This window comes from Bactrocera dorsalis, chromosome 1 (assembly GCF_023373825.1).
Source record: "Bactrocera dorsalis isolate Fly_Bdor chromosome 1, ASM2337382v1, whole genome shotgun sequence".
Taxonomy (NCBI): domain Eukaryota; kingdom Metazoa; phylum Arthropoda; class Insecta; order Diptera; family Tephritidae; genus Bactrocera; species Bactrocera dorsalis.
The window spans coordinates 17,450,293-17,465,867 of NC_064303.1; the positions used below are offsets into that span (position 1 = coordinate 17,450,293).

Sequence of the window (15,575 nt, forward strand, 5' to 3'; positions counted from 1 at the left end):
CTGTCCTTCATGAAGGAAAACCGCTTCACGGAAACTTACGTATGTAGAACGAAGAACACATCAGTCCTCTTAGCACTTATTCAGGACAGGGGAAGCTGTTGACTACGCAAATCAAGTAGTTGACTAGCATTCGCGCTTCACTTCAAACCTAGCCGTACAGTGCGGCTGAGCTTTATCAAGACGTAACTTTATGTCATCGATCAATGTTTGTTCTGAGGCAACTATTTTCAGCTAATTAATTCGAGTTACATAGTAGTTCGGCGAATTAAGAGACAGCGGTTACGCTGGCTAGGTCATGACGTCTGAATGGATGAAAACACTACAGATCCAAAAGTATTCAACTAAGTACCCGTTAGTGGCGTTGGTGTAAACTCGGCTATAACCAATAAAAAAAAAGAACTTCCCTTTTACCGAGTTGCTGATGAGTGCTCTCAGAAATCAGGAGTGCAAGTCGTTTAGAAAACTGTTCGGCTGTCTGTAGTGATTGCGGTTTTTCGACGCCGAACATTTCTTGTGTTTGATGCTGAGCGGTTTTTGCCGCACAGAGGCGGGTGCGTATCTTGGTTACAAGAATATAGTGGTCCGAGTCGACGTTAGGATCTCGTAGCGTTCGCACGTTAAGACACTGGAGACGTGTTCTTTGCTTAGCTTGATTAATTTATTTATTCTAGAATCTAGTACTACAGATAACCATATTTCGGGTCCCAGCGGAGTCGATCATCCTCAATCCTTTTGTGGACGTTTCCTCGTGGAGGCTGAATTTACCGACTGTTGTGCCAAGACAATCTTCTTTGCCCAACCTGGCGTTAAAGTATGATTTTGACATCGTCGTCGACGGAGTCTCTCTCCCAGCACAAATCCCACACCAAATTTGCGCTCCTTTATGTGGCCACTGTAGTAAATGCGCCAAGGTCCTACCCGTCTCAGTCTTTGTCTCATCCATCGCATAATATTTCTAAAGGGTGATTTTTTAAGAGCTTGATAACTTTTTTTAAAAAAAAAAACGCATAAAATTTGCAAAATCTCATCGGTTCTTTATTTGAAACGTTAGATTGGTTCACGACATTTACTTTTTGAAGATAATTTCATTTAAATGTTGACCGCGGCTGCGTCTTAGGTGGTCCATTCGGAAAGTCCAATTTTGGGCAACTTTTTCGAGCATTTCGGCCGGAATAGCCCGAATTTCTTCGGAAATGTTGTCTTCCAAAGCTGGAATAGTTGCTGGCTTATTTCTGTAGACTTTAGACTTGACGTAGCCCCACAAAAAATAGTCTAAAGGCGTTAAATCGCATGATCTTGGTGGCCAACTTACGGGTCCATTTCTTGAGATGAATTGTTGTCCGAAGTTTTCCCTCAAAATGGCCATAGAATCGCGAGCTGTGTGGCATGTAGCGCCATCTTGTTGAAACCACATGTCAACCAAGTTCAGTTCTTCCATTTTTGGCAACAAAAAGTTTGTTAGCATCGAACGATAGCGATCGCCATTCACCGTAACGTTGCGTCCAACAGCATCTTTGAAAAATACGGTCCAATGATTCCACCAGCGTACAAACCACACCAAACAGTGCATTTTTCGGGATGCATGGGCAGTTCTTGAACGGCTTCTGGTTGCTCTTCACCCCAAATGCGGCAATTTTGCTTATTTACGTAGCCATTCAACCAGAAATGAGCCTCATCGCTAAACAAAATTTGTCGATAAAAAAAAAATTTGTCGAACACTGATTTTGGTAATAAAATTCAATGATTTGCAAGCGTTGCTCGTTAGTAAGTCTATTCATGATGAAATGTCAAAGCATACTGAGCATCTTTCTCTTTGACACCATGTCTGAAATCCCACGTGATCTGTCAAATACTAATGCATGAAAATCCTAACCTCAAAAAAATCACCCGTTATTATATTCCGATATCACATTCTTTCCATAACCACAATTTGAAATTCTAGTTGGTTCTTTAACTTTCCAGTACACAAATCAAGAAGCGTTTCCTATAAGGAGATGAAACTTTTCACGAATAATGCCTTTACTGTATGCCACCTTATGAACAAAAAATGTTCAAATCCAATCATAACTCTTCACAATCGTCTGTATTATCGTTGCTTATATTGGATTTGGCGGAATTTACTTGTTTAACCTAAGTCAGTACCTGGAAGTACCTTACCTCCTTGCATTTAAGCATTGCATCTTTCAAGGCTATTCATAAAATATTCTATTGCACTCGAAATTACGGTTTCTTTCTTGTTGTAATATTTTAGTAAATAATTTTTGTATATATAAACAGATATGCTTGTGAGCTTTTTAATTAATTATACAGGAAAATTTATTAAATATTTACTTGAGATATAATAAAATGACATTGAGGAGTTTATGCGATCTTCGCTGCTTGGTAGGCAGGTTGGTCTAGATTATCTCTATCTTCAATCTTTCTCTTAGTAGCAACATTTTGAACAACTCTTTGTGGCACAGAAGAATCAGACGGAAGATTTCACAAAGTAACTGCAATAAAAAGTAATATATTTGTATTTTCATAAATATATATGTATTCTTGATAACTCTTACCGGCCTGCAAACAATTTTCTTTACCACAAAGGATGTGTGACAAATTTAAACAATTTCTTCATGCAAACGATTCACCTCAACTTGTCTTATAACATACATTCTGCCGTTAGTTTTTAGCATATCGGAGCTCTTCTCTCTACGCACTTTATGTGGCATGGCGTAGCGTAACTTGTCCCAAAATCTGACATCTTGCCAATCCAGATAGGTATTCATAGCCAAATATGCCCTTAGCTCTCTATCCAATAAGTCACTTTTCGTGATTTCGCCATATTTAATCATTATGATGCGCGCACGACCCTCGTTCAACGAGCACTGATGCGCTGTGCGAAACTCCATGCGCGCCCAATCCGACTCGATAAAGTGCTGCGAGAGCACAATGATCGTCCGACGCGACTGTTCCACCGATTCGATGATTTGTTCAGGTATATAAGCGCCAGCCAGCCAATTGCGTTCGTGCGTGCAAATACGAAATGGTGGTTCGCACTGTTCGAGTTGCGGCAGCAATGTATGGTTGACGAAGTCTGCATCCTGGTGTGCATATGAAATAAACGCATCGAATGTTTTATGCTTATCCAGCTCACATTCGCTAATGCAAAATCTCAATATGTTGTGGCTATATAGCCAGACTTCCACTTCTAATTTATATTTATAAAAGAGTGCGATAATGCAAAGTAAAACAATAATGGTTAACGCTACGCTAATTACAGTTGTATTCAAGTTTTTATAATATTCAACATTAACAGGAGTTGGACACAATTCTCTCACATTGTCTATTAGGCGTGTATCGTTCTTCAGAGTAGTAGAGTAACAGAGTAACTGGTCGGCATCGGGTATGCGTGTCTGATGTGTACGTATGGTGTACACCAATTGTTGTGTGGAACAGTCGCAAATCCAATGATTATCACTTAGATAGAGATATTGTAGTTTTGTGCTGTCATTGAGGTATCTACGCAAAAATTCATCATCTAAAGATTTTAAGCGATTATTTCGTAGATCCAAAACCGTCAAATTGGTTGGCAGTTGACTGATATTAAAGTTCGTGATTTTATTTGACGACGCGTTGAGTTGCGAAACATTACCGTAGCCGAAGGTGGTGTTTAGCGGCAATTCAATGAAATTGTTATTGCTAATATCGAGTACCGAGCTCTTGAGCCCAACTTGCTCGGGGCGTGGGAGCTGTTCGATATGTTGCGCACCCTTGCAATCGATGTGCAGGAATTCAAATTGTGTGTAACAATTGCAGTTTCTGGGGCACATTACAGGTTCCCAAGCACACAATTCATTACGTTCCAGCTGCGCGAGATCTTTTACTTGTTTGGTTGACGTCTGAAGGCACTGTAAACCATTGAACAGTGAACGATAGTTTTCACTGTAAATCCAAGCCAATATACAATCGCACACGATCGGGTTACCGTTTAGTTTGATTTTGGGCGCACAATCGTCAGTCTTTTGTAAAGCAAAAATATTTTCAATCGAATTGTGGTCTAGGTTTATTTCAAAAGGGCATATAAGGTTCGCAGCTACAAGCCAATCCAATGTAAATTCGCGCAAACGATTGCCACTTAGATTTATTACTGTTGAGTTAATCTTGCCACCTTCGTAATTCTCTGGTTGCAACTTGGTTATATAATTAAGACTGTCGGCTAAAGCCAAACTCATGTTGTAACGAAAATTTGTCAGTAACCTTGGCGTTCTATTGACGGACGTATCGGTGCTCCAAATAGTTTGCAGTTGGTTCTGGCTTACGTCTAGCCTATGCAGATAGTTCAGCGGTTTCAGATTCTCTATAAGATGTATGATGTCGTGCAGATGATTGCCAGCAAGTTTCAACTGCCATAGCCAAGGTGTGTGATCGAAAAGATGTGGCGTTAAATATTCCAATAAATTGTAACTCAGATCCAATATCAAAAGTTGATGCTGATATGCCAACAGACTCTCGGGCAATTCCCGGATTTCATTACGGCTCAAATTCAGAAAATTTAATTGCGTTAGCGCTGCAAAGATATTTTCGTCCAACATTTTCATATTATTTCCGGCTAAGTCAAGCTGTCGGAGCATAGTGAAGTGTTTAAAGACTGTTTGCGTCAAGTTTTGCAGCGATAAGGTTTGGTTTCTTAGACCTTGTACGCTGAGCGTAAACGTTTCCAGTTGTGGCGGCGTATTAAGTGACTCAATGAATATGTATATAACATCTGATTCCCAGATTTCAGTTCGATTTGATTTAATAATCAATTGCAGGTGAGTAAATGTCCATTTTATTCTAATATATTCCAGTGATTTTGCATTAAAGTCAATGTTAAAGATTACTGTCACTTTATTCAGCTCATTCATATTTTGTTGAGATACCCACACTTTGTCATTTATATAGATTTCGTGTGTAAAATTCTTGCAATCTTTCACTCCGATATAACGTGTTTCAAGTAAAATTGTTCGAAATTTGCGTTTTAGTAGGAAATCGATATTAGTTTCTGTATCTATAGTGTAGCACGTAACAAACAGATAGCGATGGTTTCTATAAAATCTGATGGAAATTGAATTGGGTCCGTCGACAATTTTACATTTAAATCTTTTGCGATCACAATCACAAGTAGTCTTTTCATCCCTATAGCAATCGGGGGGCCAAGTGGAAAATGGTTCAATAGTAGTTTCGATTAACTTCATTTCGGTAGTGTGCGCCAACATTAATTTGTTGTTTATGATCAGTTGACTTAGTATGTAGGCGAGTGTTATAAACAAATTGCGTACTTTTAGTTTGTTCATATTTATTAATTATTATTGTTCTTATATTTCCTCCACAATAAATCGGGTTTGCAGATCAACTCACTTACACTTACTGAAATACTAAAATATAATATCGAATTGGTACACTTTAAGAAACTTAAATCGTAGTTTAGTTCCTTATCAAGTAAAATATTTGTGAAAACCGCAAACTCGCTTAGCACTCGCCCTTGTGCGATAATTTGTTTGTTCTTCTGGTAATATTAGAAAAACAAACTTTTTCTGAAAGAATTTATGTACACTCAGTCCTTTTTTTATGCGATTATTGGTTCTGGCACTAATCGCGTAAAAAAAAATCGCGTAAAAATGGTTAGTTTTCCAATATTAACTGACGAATTGGTTCCGAATATAAAAAATATCGCGTATAACAAAATATACGCGCAAAAAAATATTCAAAAACAATACAATAAGTTTCAAATTTCAGACTTATGATTTATTCATTCATAACAAAATAAAAAATACAAAACAAAAACCATATATAAAAGAGAAGAAAATAGGTAGATTTATTGAAAAAACCGTTGAATGCTGTTTAATCACTCTCATTATCCATAGTGGAAATTATTCTTAGCCGCTTATTTTGATGGCCGGCACTGATATCACTAGAATTTGTATCAGAATCAATAGTAAGAACTATGGATTGATGTTCTGATTGACTTAGCATCTCCGACTGAGTTTGAACCATAAATTCAGTTAATTTTGTTTGAACGCTTCTTTTTGGACCCAATAAATTGCGATGTAGTTCTTTATATCTTAACATGCAGAGACTCAATTCTTTTTGAAAAATTCGTGTACGTTCGGCGTCAGTATCATTTGCTACAAAATAATTTTCCAATTCTGCTGCAAGTTTAAGACCTTGCTTAATCGTCTCTGCTTTAATTGGATGCTCGTCTATATCGGTGTCGCTGCCATTTTCCGATTCGATTACTTCCGTAGCTATTTCAATCAAATCGTCATCATCGAGCTCTCGGTCTAGAAGAATCTCGTCAATATCTTCTCTCGTCATATCTGCAAGGAATTTCTCCTCCCGCGGAACATGCTAAATCAATGATATCTGAATAATTAGTTGAATTGCTTGTTACGGACATACCACTTTTAACACATTCTGGCGAAAGAGATTTCTAGCATGCGTTTAACGTATGTTGCCTTATGTCAGAAATTGCTTTTGACGCGTACAAGATGCAATCCTTGATAGAAAAATTTTTCCAAGCATCGGTGAAGTCCAATTCAGGATTTTCCTCCAGTTTTTCCATAATGCACTGAAAAGTTTTTTTGAGGTAGTACATTTTAAAAGTCGCAATAATGCCTTGATCCATCGGTTGGATAATTGATGTAGTATTCGGTGGGAGAAAAATGATATTTACATTAGGATGTTCAATCAACGGATGGCCTGGTGCGTTGTCAATTATTAAAAGAGCTTTAAAGGGCTGTTTCTTCTTCTTCAAATAACTTTTAACTTCTGCTACAAAGCATTTAGCAAACCATTCTTGGAATATATTTCCAGTTACCCAGGCTTTTTTATTGGCCATCCAGTGAACAGGTAAATGTTTTAAATCTTTGCCCTTTAGTGCTCGCGGCCTGAGACTTTTGTTTACTTACAGCGGTTTAATCGTGCGGCCACCAGAGGCATTGCTACATAATCAAAACGTTACACGTTGCGGTGGCTTTGAAGCCACCAAATGATTTTTGGGTCTTAGACACATATGTTTGTTTTGGTAACCTCTTCCAAAATAGACCGGTTTCGACCGCATTGAAAACTTGGTCTGGCGTGTAACCACCTTCTTGAATAATTTTTAATAACTTTGGTGGATAGTCCTGCGCAGCTTTACTATCAGCTGAAGCAATTTCACCCTTAATTTTTAAATTATGAAAATTATGTCTTTCAATAAACTTCGAAAACCATCCACCACTACCTGAAAATTCGGTTTTGTTTTCTTGGTTCGATGTTAATCGATTAAAAATACCTAGAGCTTTTTGTTTTATTGTTGTAGTATCAACTGGGATTCGTTTCTGGTTGAGATCCTCAATCCAAATTGGTAATAGGTTTTCCATTTCTTCAATAAAAACATTTCTTGAGTATGAAGTTTTCTTCACATTTACATTTTTTCCGAAAAGTACAGATTTTCTAATTGAATTTTCATTTTTTTTTATTGTCCGCACTGTAGATTCACTTAATCCAAGCCTCTTTCCCACATTTGTTGGGCCAGCTCCCTGCTCTAGATAGTCCAAAACTTTTATTTTTGTTTCTAAAGAAATGCCTTTGCGTTTTTTATTTTTTCCTAAATTAGCTTCCATTGTAAAGCTAGCAAAAATTGAAATTCCTTATTAAAAATTTTTATTATTTTTATTACAAAATTATAGATATATTTTATAGTCTTACCAAAACAACTGCACCGGCCGCTAACTAAATATGTACACTATAACTAGATTTGCAAAAATTGATACACATAGAGTAAAATTTTTTTGTTAGGACTTCCCCGTGTTATATTTGTCGGAATACCATGCTTTTCGGTAGACATCCTAAACAAGACTGACTCTGCGTATTTTTCTTCCTTTTGTGCTTACCACCGAACCACACTCGATAATAGCGACGCCACGCTGTCGCCCCGCTAAAACGGTACTTCTTGAAGAGACGACATGCAAACAACCAATCACAACACAATTAACGGCTGATGCAATAATGAGGAACTTAGTCTTTTAACGAAATTCCCGAAACTGTATACCCACACACGCATACCAATATCCACACACTATTAGGATGCGCCGACATATTCAAAAATTGTTACGCGTAAAAATATGTAAACAAGCAAAAAACGAAAAAAGCAATAGCGTTAAAGTGAGACATTCGCGTAAAAAAAGGAATTTTCGCTGCAAAAATAACCGCGTTAAAGTGAAATAGCGTAAAAAGAGATCGCGTAAAAAAGGGCTGAGTGTATTCTTCTGTAGGCTGATTAAATCTATAGCAGCGCCACTGAAAGTCGTAAGCGAAGTCATAGCGACGTAGTGTATCACAATAACTTGCGATGTTTGTGGTTAAAAAGTTGCCAACAGTTGTCGTGACTGTGTTAAAGCTACATTAACCACAGGTCAAATCGCTAAAAATTAAGATATGGCAGCGGTTTAATTAGAATGATTTTAACATCACACAAATATGTCAGATATAAAACAAGCTGTTATGAGTTATCTAGCAAACGTTGTTTTGCTATACATTTTTTTGTAATTTTTTTTCTTGTATTAAAATTTCAGAAGATCGGTCATACGAGTTTTGACAATTAAGTAATGAGACTAACTTTATTGCCGCGCTTATGGTAAACCCGTGAGCTTGAAATTCCCTTTCTCTTCTTTCGGCATCGCTCCCCTCTCCATTGAAATGTGTACTTCGCTCTAGCTTGTTTAGTTCGCCTGCTGCGTTAAGTTGAGTAGACGTGTGTTTGTTGTGTCACGAAAATGGAAAAAACGAAATCAAGAGCAACGCATCGCGATAAAATTTTGCGCCAGATTGGGAGAAACAGCTTCGGAAACGTACGCTAAAATTGTAAGAGTGTATGGTTATAGTGCTTTTAGTCGTGCCAAAGCTCATAATGGTTGTCTCCGCACGCCCTCCGCCCGAAAAAAGCTCGCATGAGCAAGTCGAACGTGAAAACGATGATTATTGCCTTTTTCGATAGCCGTGGAATCGTCCACAAAGAATTCATTCCGCCGGGGAAAACTGTGAATCAAGTGTACTATTGCCAAGTACTCGAAAGATTGCGAAAACGAGTCAACAAGGTGCGCTCAGACATCGCTCGTAAGTGGATCCTTCATCACGACAACGCGCCGTGTCACACCGCCCTCAGCGTGTCCCAGTATTTGGCCTCTAAAGGGATCGCCGTGTTGCAACAGCGAAGCATTCCAGAAATGTTACGAAGCATGGAAAACGCGATGGAATCGCTGTCTTGCTGCCCGAGGGGACTACTTTGAAGGAGATGGCAGAGTTGTAGAATAATTTTCAAATATACGGTTTTTATGGAATCAGTCTCATTACTTAATTGTCATACCTCGTATGTCAAAATTTGAACTAATCTCATTCCTTACTTTTACGCAAGACATAATGCTGATTGCATTATTCCTTAAAGGATCGCCTTAGTAGCAACTCGATAGACCTCAGAAATAAACTTTAGGTTAAATTAGGTCATAAAAAAGATCTCAAGGTTATGCTTCACACCTTGGTTGCCAAAAACTGTCCTTCATGAAGCCAGAAAACCGCTTCACGGAAACTTACGTATGTAGAGCGAAGAACACATCAGTCCTCTTAGGACTTATTCAGGACAGGGGAAGCTGTTGACTACGCAAATCAAGTAGTTGACCAGCATTCGCGCTTCACTTCAAACCTAGCCGTACAGTGCGGCTGAGCTTTATCAAGACGTAACTTTATGTCATCGATCAATGTTTGTTCTGAGGCAACTATTTTCAGCTAATTAATTCGAGTTACATAGTAGTTCGGCGAATTAAGAGACAGCGGTTACGCTGGCTAGGTCATGACGTCTGAATGGATGAAAACACTACAGATCCGAAAGTATTCAACTAAGTACCCATTGGTGGCGTTGGTGTAAACTCGGCTATTAGCAATAAAAAAGAAGCAGTTCTCTTTTACCGAGTTGCTGATGAGTGCTCTCAGAAATCAGGAGTGCAAGTCGTTTAGAAAACTGTTCGGCTGTCTGTAGTGATTGCGGTTTCTCGACGCCGAACATTTCTTGTGTTTATTGCCGTGCGTTGACACAGAGGCGGGTGCGTATCTTGGTTGCAAGAATATAGTGGTCTGCGTCGACGTTAGGATCTCGTAGCGTACGCACGTTAAGACACTGAAGGCGTGTTCTTTGCTTGGCTTGATTCATTTATTTATGCTGGAATCTAGTACTACAGATAACCATATTTCAGGTTCCGGCGAAGTCGATCATCCTCAATCTTTTTGTGGACGTTTCCTCGTGGAGGCTGAATTTACCGACTGTTGTGCCAAGGCTACCTTCTTTGCCCCCCCTGGCATTAAAGCACGATTTTGGCATCGTCGCCGACGGAGTCTCTCTCCCATCACGAGTCCCACACCAAATTTGCGCTCCTCTATGTGGTCACTGTAGTAAATGCCCCAAGGTCCTACCCGTCTCAGTCTTTGTCTCGTCCATCGCACTTTTTGGACAGCGGTGATGTCAGTATTCTAACGAGAACATCAACCAGCTGGGCAGCGGCACCTTCACAATTAAGGGATCGAACTTTTCAGGTGCATACCCTTAAATCGTAATCCCTAATGCGTTTACAGAGGTCGTCATCAATAGGCGCCCTCTTATCCGAGGCTCTTGTGTCTTTTTCATGTGGGGCGCTTTTTACGATATCGACTTGATTTAACTTGAAACAAACTCGTTGTTGAATTACTTTTGCTATAGTAAAAATTGCCAGACAAGCTATTCGATCAAAGAGCAGCTAAACAAACACTAATCGATATGTGGAGATCGGACTTCATTTGAACGTGAGAAGTGGTTGCACATAAAATAAATCAAAATGAAATCGGAGGATAACCCCGCTCACTCCCCATATAACGGTACTGTTACTTACTACTAAAAGCGCGATAAGTCAATAACTGAATACGTCAGGAACATTAAATTTTACCTTCGAGAGGATATAAGTGGGCTTTATAGGAGCCCGAGTGAAAATTGGACGATGGTCATGGCCCCGCACAATTTTTGGTGAAACCCCATATCTCGGGACCTGACCAACCGAATTCGACAGAGTTTGGAATGTAATATTTCTATTATATTCCATTCTTCCCATATACCACAATTTGAAGTTCCATTCGGTTCTTTAAGGGGGTATTCTACTCTAGAATTTGGAAAAATTCGATTTTTTTCATATATTTAAAGTTTAGACCCTTAAGAACATATCCTCCAAGGCATTTTTAAAAATTAAAATTATTTTAAGAGCTACAGTTACTTTAGTGACGCAGTACCTAGCCCGGTAGGTAGGTAGACTCACTTTTTTAAACGCGGTTTTCTCGAAAGGGCTTTTTTCCACACGGTACCGGCATTATCTCAAGTTCTATACAACCGATTTACTTGAAATTTTGTGTGAACCTTCTTTATATAATCCTTTATCCTTTATCTTTATATAATCCTTAATCCTTTGTTTTTAATATTTAAAAAAAATTCAGGAATTTCAAAAAAAAAGCGTAAAAAATGGTTTTTATTTTCAGGCAGTCGCCATTTTCCAAAAAAAAAAAAACATTTTTCGTGTTCCCTGAAATAGGGACTATAATAGCATCCTTACTGATTAAGAATTTCTTTTGATTTTTTTTTTTCAGACCACCAGGAGAGTCAGGATAAATCTCACCAGGATGCGCCATTTTTTTTACACCTATCTCTCCCCCCCTCTAATTATTTTAATTTTTAATATATTTTTGTAAATTTTTCTTTCAATATTCTTAAGATATTAATAAAAACACCATAAAAAAATTGATGGTAAAAATATTTTTCGTTTTTTTTAAATTCAAAAAACTGCACAAAATTTGATTTCTAGAGTAGAATACCCCCTTAACTTTTAAGTACACAAATCAAGAAGAGTTAACTTGAAACTTTTCACGAATAATGCCTTTACTCTATGCCACCTTATGAACAAAAATCGTTCAAATCCAATCATAACTCTTCACAATCGTCTGTATCATCGTTGTTGATTATGTATTCGGCGGAATTTTAGGTACCCTCATTAATTGTTTAACTTAAATTTCGGTAAGCATTTGACAGTACCATTCCTCATTGCATTTAAGCATTGCATCTTTCAAGGCTATTCATAAAATATTCTCTTGCACTCGAACTTACGCTTCCTTTTTTGTTGAAATATTTAAGTAAATAATTTTTGTATATATAAACAGATATGCTTGTGAGCTTTTTAATTAATTATACTGATATGCTTGTGAGCTTTTTAATTAATTATACAGGAAAATTTATTAAATATTTACTTGAGATATAATAAAATGACATTGAGGAGTTTATGCGATCTTCGCTGCTTGGTAGGCAGGTTGGTCTAGATTATCTCTATCTTCAATCTTTCTCTTAGTAGCAACATTTTGAACAACTCTTTGTGGCACAGAAGAATCAGACGGAAGATTTCACAAAGTAACTGCAATAAAAGGTAATATATTTGTATTTTCATAAATATATATGTATTCTTGATAACTCTTACCACACTGCAAACAATTTTCTTTACCACAAAGGAAGTGTGACAAATTTAAACAATTTCTTCATGCAAACGATTCACCTCAACTTGTCTTATAACATACATTCTGCCGTTAGTTTTTAGCATATCGGAGCTCTTCTCTCTACGCACTTTATGTGGCATGGCGTAGCGTAACTTGTCCCAAAATCTGACATCTTGCCAATCCAGATAGGTATTCATAGCCAAATATGCCCTTAGCTCTCTATCCAATAAGTCCGTTTTCGTGATTTCGCCATATTTAATCATTATGATGCGCGCACGACCTTCGTTCAACGAGCATTGATGCGCTGTGCGAAACTCCATGCGCGCCCAATCCGACTCGATAAAGTGCTGCGAGAGCACAATGATCGTCCGACGCGACTGTTCCACCGATTCGATGATTTGTTCAGGTATATAAGCGCCAGCCAGCCAATTGCGTTCGTGCGTGCATACACGAAATGGTGGTTCGCACTGTTCGAGTTGCGGCAGCAATGTATGGTTGACGAAGTCTGCATCCTGGTGTGCATATGAAATAAACGCATCGAATGTTTTATGCTTATCCAGCTCACATTCGCTAATGCAAAATCTCAATATGTTGTAGCTATATAGCCAGACTTTCACTTCTAATTTATATTTATAAAAGAGTGCGATAATGCAAAGTAAAATAATAATGGTTGACGCTACACTAATCACAGTTGCATTCAAGTTTTGATAATATTCATCTTTAACAGGAGTTGGACACATTTCTCTCACATTGTCTATTAGGAGTGTATCGTTCTGCAGAGTAGTAGAGTAACAGAGTAACTGGTCGGCATCGGGTATGCGTGTCTGATGTCTACGTATGGTGTACACCAACTGCTGCGTGGAACAGTCGCAAATCCAATGATTATCACTTAAATAGAGATATAGTAGTTTTGTGCTGTCATTGAGATATCTACGCAAAAATTCATCATCTAAAGATTTTAAGCGATTATTTCGTAGATCCAAAACCGTCAAATTGGTTGGCAGTTGACTGATATTAAAGTTCGTGATTTTATTTGAGGACGCGTTGAGTTGCGAAACGTTATCGTAGCCGAAGGTGGTGTTTAGCGGCAATTCAATGAAATTGTTATTGCTAATATCGAGTACCGAACTCTTGAGCCCAACTTGCTCGGGGCGTGGGAGCTGTTCGATATGTTGCGCACCCTTGCAATTGATGTGCAGGAATTCAAATTGTGTGTAACAATTGCAGTTTCTGGGGCACATTACAGGTTCCCAAGTACACAGTTCATTACGTTTCAGCTGCGCGAGATTTTTTACTTGTTTGGTTGACGTCTGAATGCACTGAAAATCATTGAACAGCGAACGATAGTTTTCCCTGTAAATCCAAGCCAATTTACAATCGCACGCGATCCGATGACCACTTAGTTTGATTTCGAGTGCACAATCGTCAGTCATACCGAAGAGATCTTGTAAAGCAAAAATGTTTTCAATCATATTATGCTCTAGGTTTATTTCAAAAGGGCATATAAGGTTCGCAGCTACAAGCCAATCCAACGTGAATTCGCGCAAACGATTGCCACTTAGATTTATTATCGTTGAGTTAATCTTGCCATCTTCATAATTCTCTGAGTGCAACTTGGTAATATAATTAAGAACCTCGACTAAATCCGAACTCATGTTGTGTCGAAAAGTTGTCAGTAACTTTGGTGTTCTATTGCCGGACGTCTTGGTGCTCCAATTGGTTTGCAGTTGGTTCTGGCTTATGTCTAGCCTATGTAGATAATTCAGCGGTTTCAGATTCTCCATAAGATCTACGGTGTCGTGCAGATGATTGCCAGCAAGTTTCAACTGCCATAGCCAAGGTGTGTTATTGAAAAGGTGTGGCGTTAAATATTCCAATAAATTGTGACTCAGATCCAGTATCAAAAGGTGATGCTGATATGCCAACAGACTCTCGGGCAATTCTCGGATTTCATTACGGCTCAAATTCAGAAAATTCAATTGCGTTAGCGTTGCAAAGATTTTTGCATCCAACATTTTCATATTATTTCCGGCTAAGTCAAGCTGTCGGAGCATAGTGAAGTGTTTAAAGACTGTTTGCGTCAAGTTTTGCAGCGATAAGGTTTGGTTTCTTAGACCTTGTACGCTGAGCGTAAGCGTTTCCATTTGTGGCGGCGTATCAAGTGAGTCAGTGAATATGTATATAACATCTGCTTCCCGGATTTCAGTTCGATTTGATTTAATAATCAATTGCAGGTGAGTAAATTTCCATTCTGTACTAAAATATCCCGTTGGTTTTGTATTAAAGTCAATGTTAAAGATTACTGTCACTTTATTCAGCTCATTCATATTTTGTTGAGTTACCCACACTTTGTCATTGATATAGCTTTCGTGTGTAAAATTCTTGCAATCGTTCACTCCGATATAACGTGTTTCAAGTAAAATTTTCGGAAATTTGCGTTTAAGTAGGAAATCGATATTAGTTCCTGTGTCTATAGTGTAGCACGTAACTAACAGATATCGATGGTTTCTATAAAATCTGATGGAAATTGAATTGAGTCCGTCGACAATTTTACACTTAAGCTCTACATCGCTATAGCAATCACAAGTAGTCTTCTCATCCCTATAGCAACCGGGGGGCCAAGTGGAAAATGGTTTAACAGTAGTTTCGATTAACATAATTTTGGTAGTGTGCGCCAATAGAAATTTGTTGTTTATGATCAGTAGACTTAGTATGTAGGCGAGTGTTATAAACAAATTGCGTACTTTTAGTTTATTCATATTTATTAATTCGCTATTATTGTTATTATATTTCCTCCACAATAAATCGGGTTTGCAGATCAACTCACTTACACTTACTGAAATACTAAAATATAATATCGAATTGGTACACTTTAAGAAACTTAAATCGTAGTTTAGTTCCTTATCAAGTAAAATATTTGTGAAAACCGCAAACTCGCTTAGCACTCGCCCTTGTGCGATAATTTGTTTGTTGTTCTAGTAATATTAGGAAAACAAACTTTTTCTGAAAGAATTTATGTATTC

At 38.0% G+C, this 15,575-nt stretch overlaps 1 protein-coding gene and 1 pseudogene across 1 annotated transcript; both read right to left on the reverse strand.

Annotated features, from left to right (window-relative positions):
- Positions 1–2,565: 2,565 nt before the first annotated feature.
- On the reverse strand, positions 2,566–15,369 carry LOC125775845 (uncharacterized). Its single transcript, XM_049446850.1, has 3 exons — positions 12,588–15,369; positions 5,871–6,369; positions 2,566–5,029 (listed from the first exon to the last, which is right to left on the reverse strand). Exons 1-3 carry the CDS (start codon positions 15,309–15,311, stop codon positions 2,601–2,603), a joined length of 5,652 nt encoding a protein of 1,883 aa, XP_049302807.1. The 5' UTR covers positions 15,312–15,369; the 3' UTR covers positions 2,566–2,600.
- LOC125777362 (tigger transposable element-derived protein 1-like) lies at positions 5,818–7,845 on the reverse strand (annotated as a pseudogene).
- Positions 15,370–15,575: the final 206 nt, after the last annotated feature.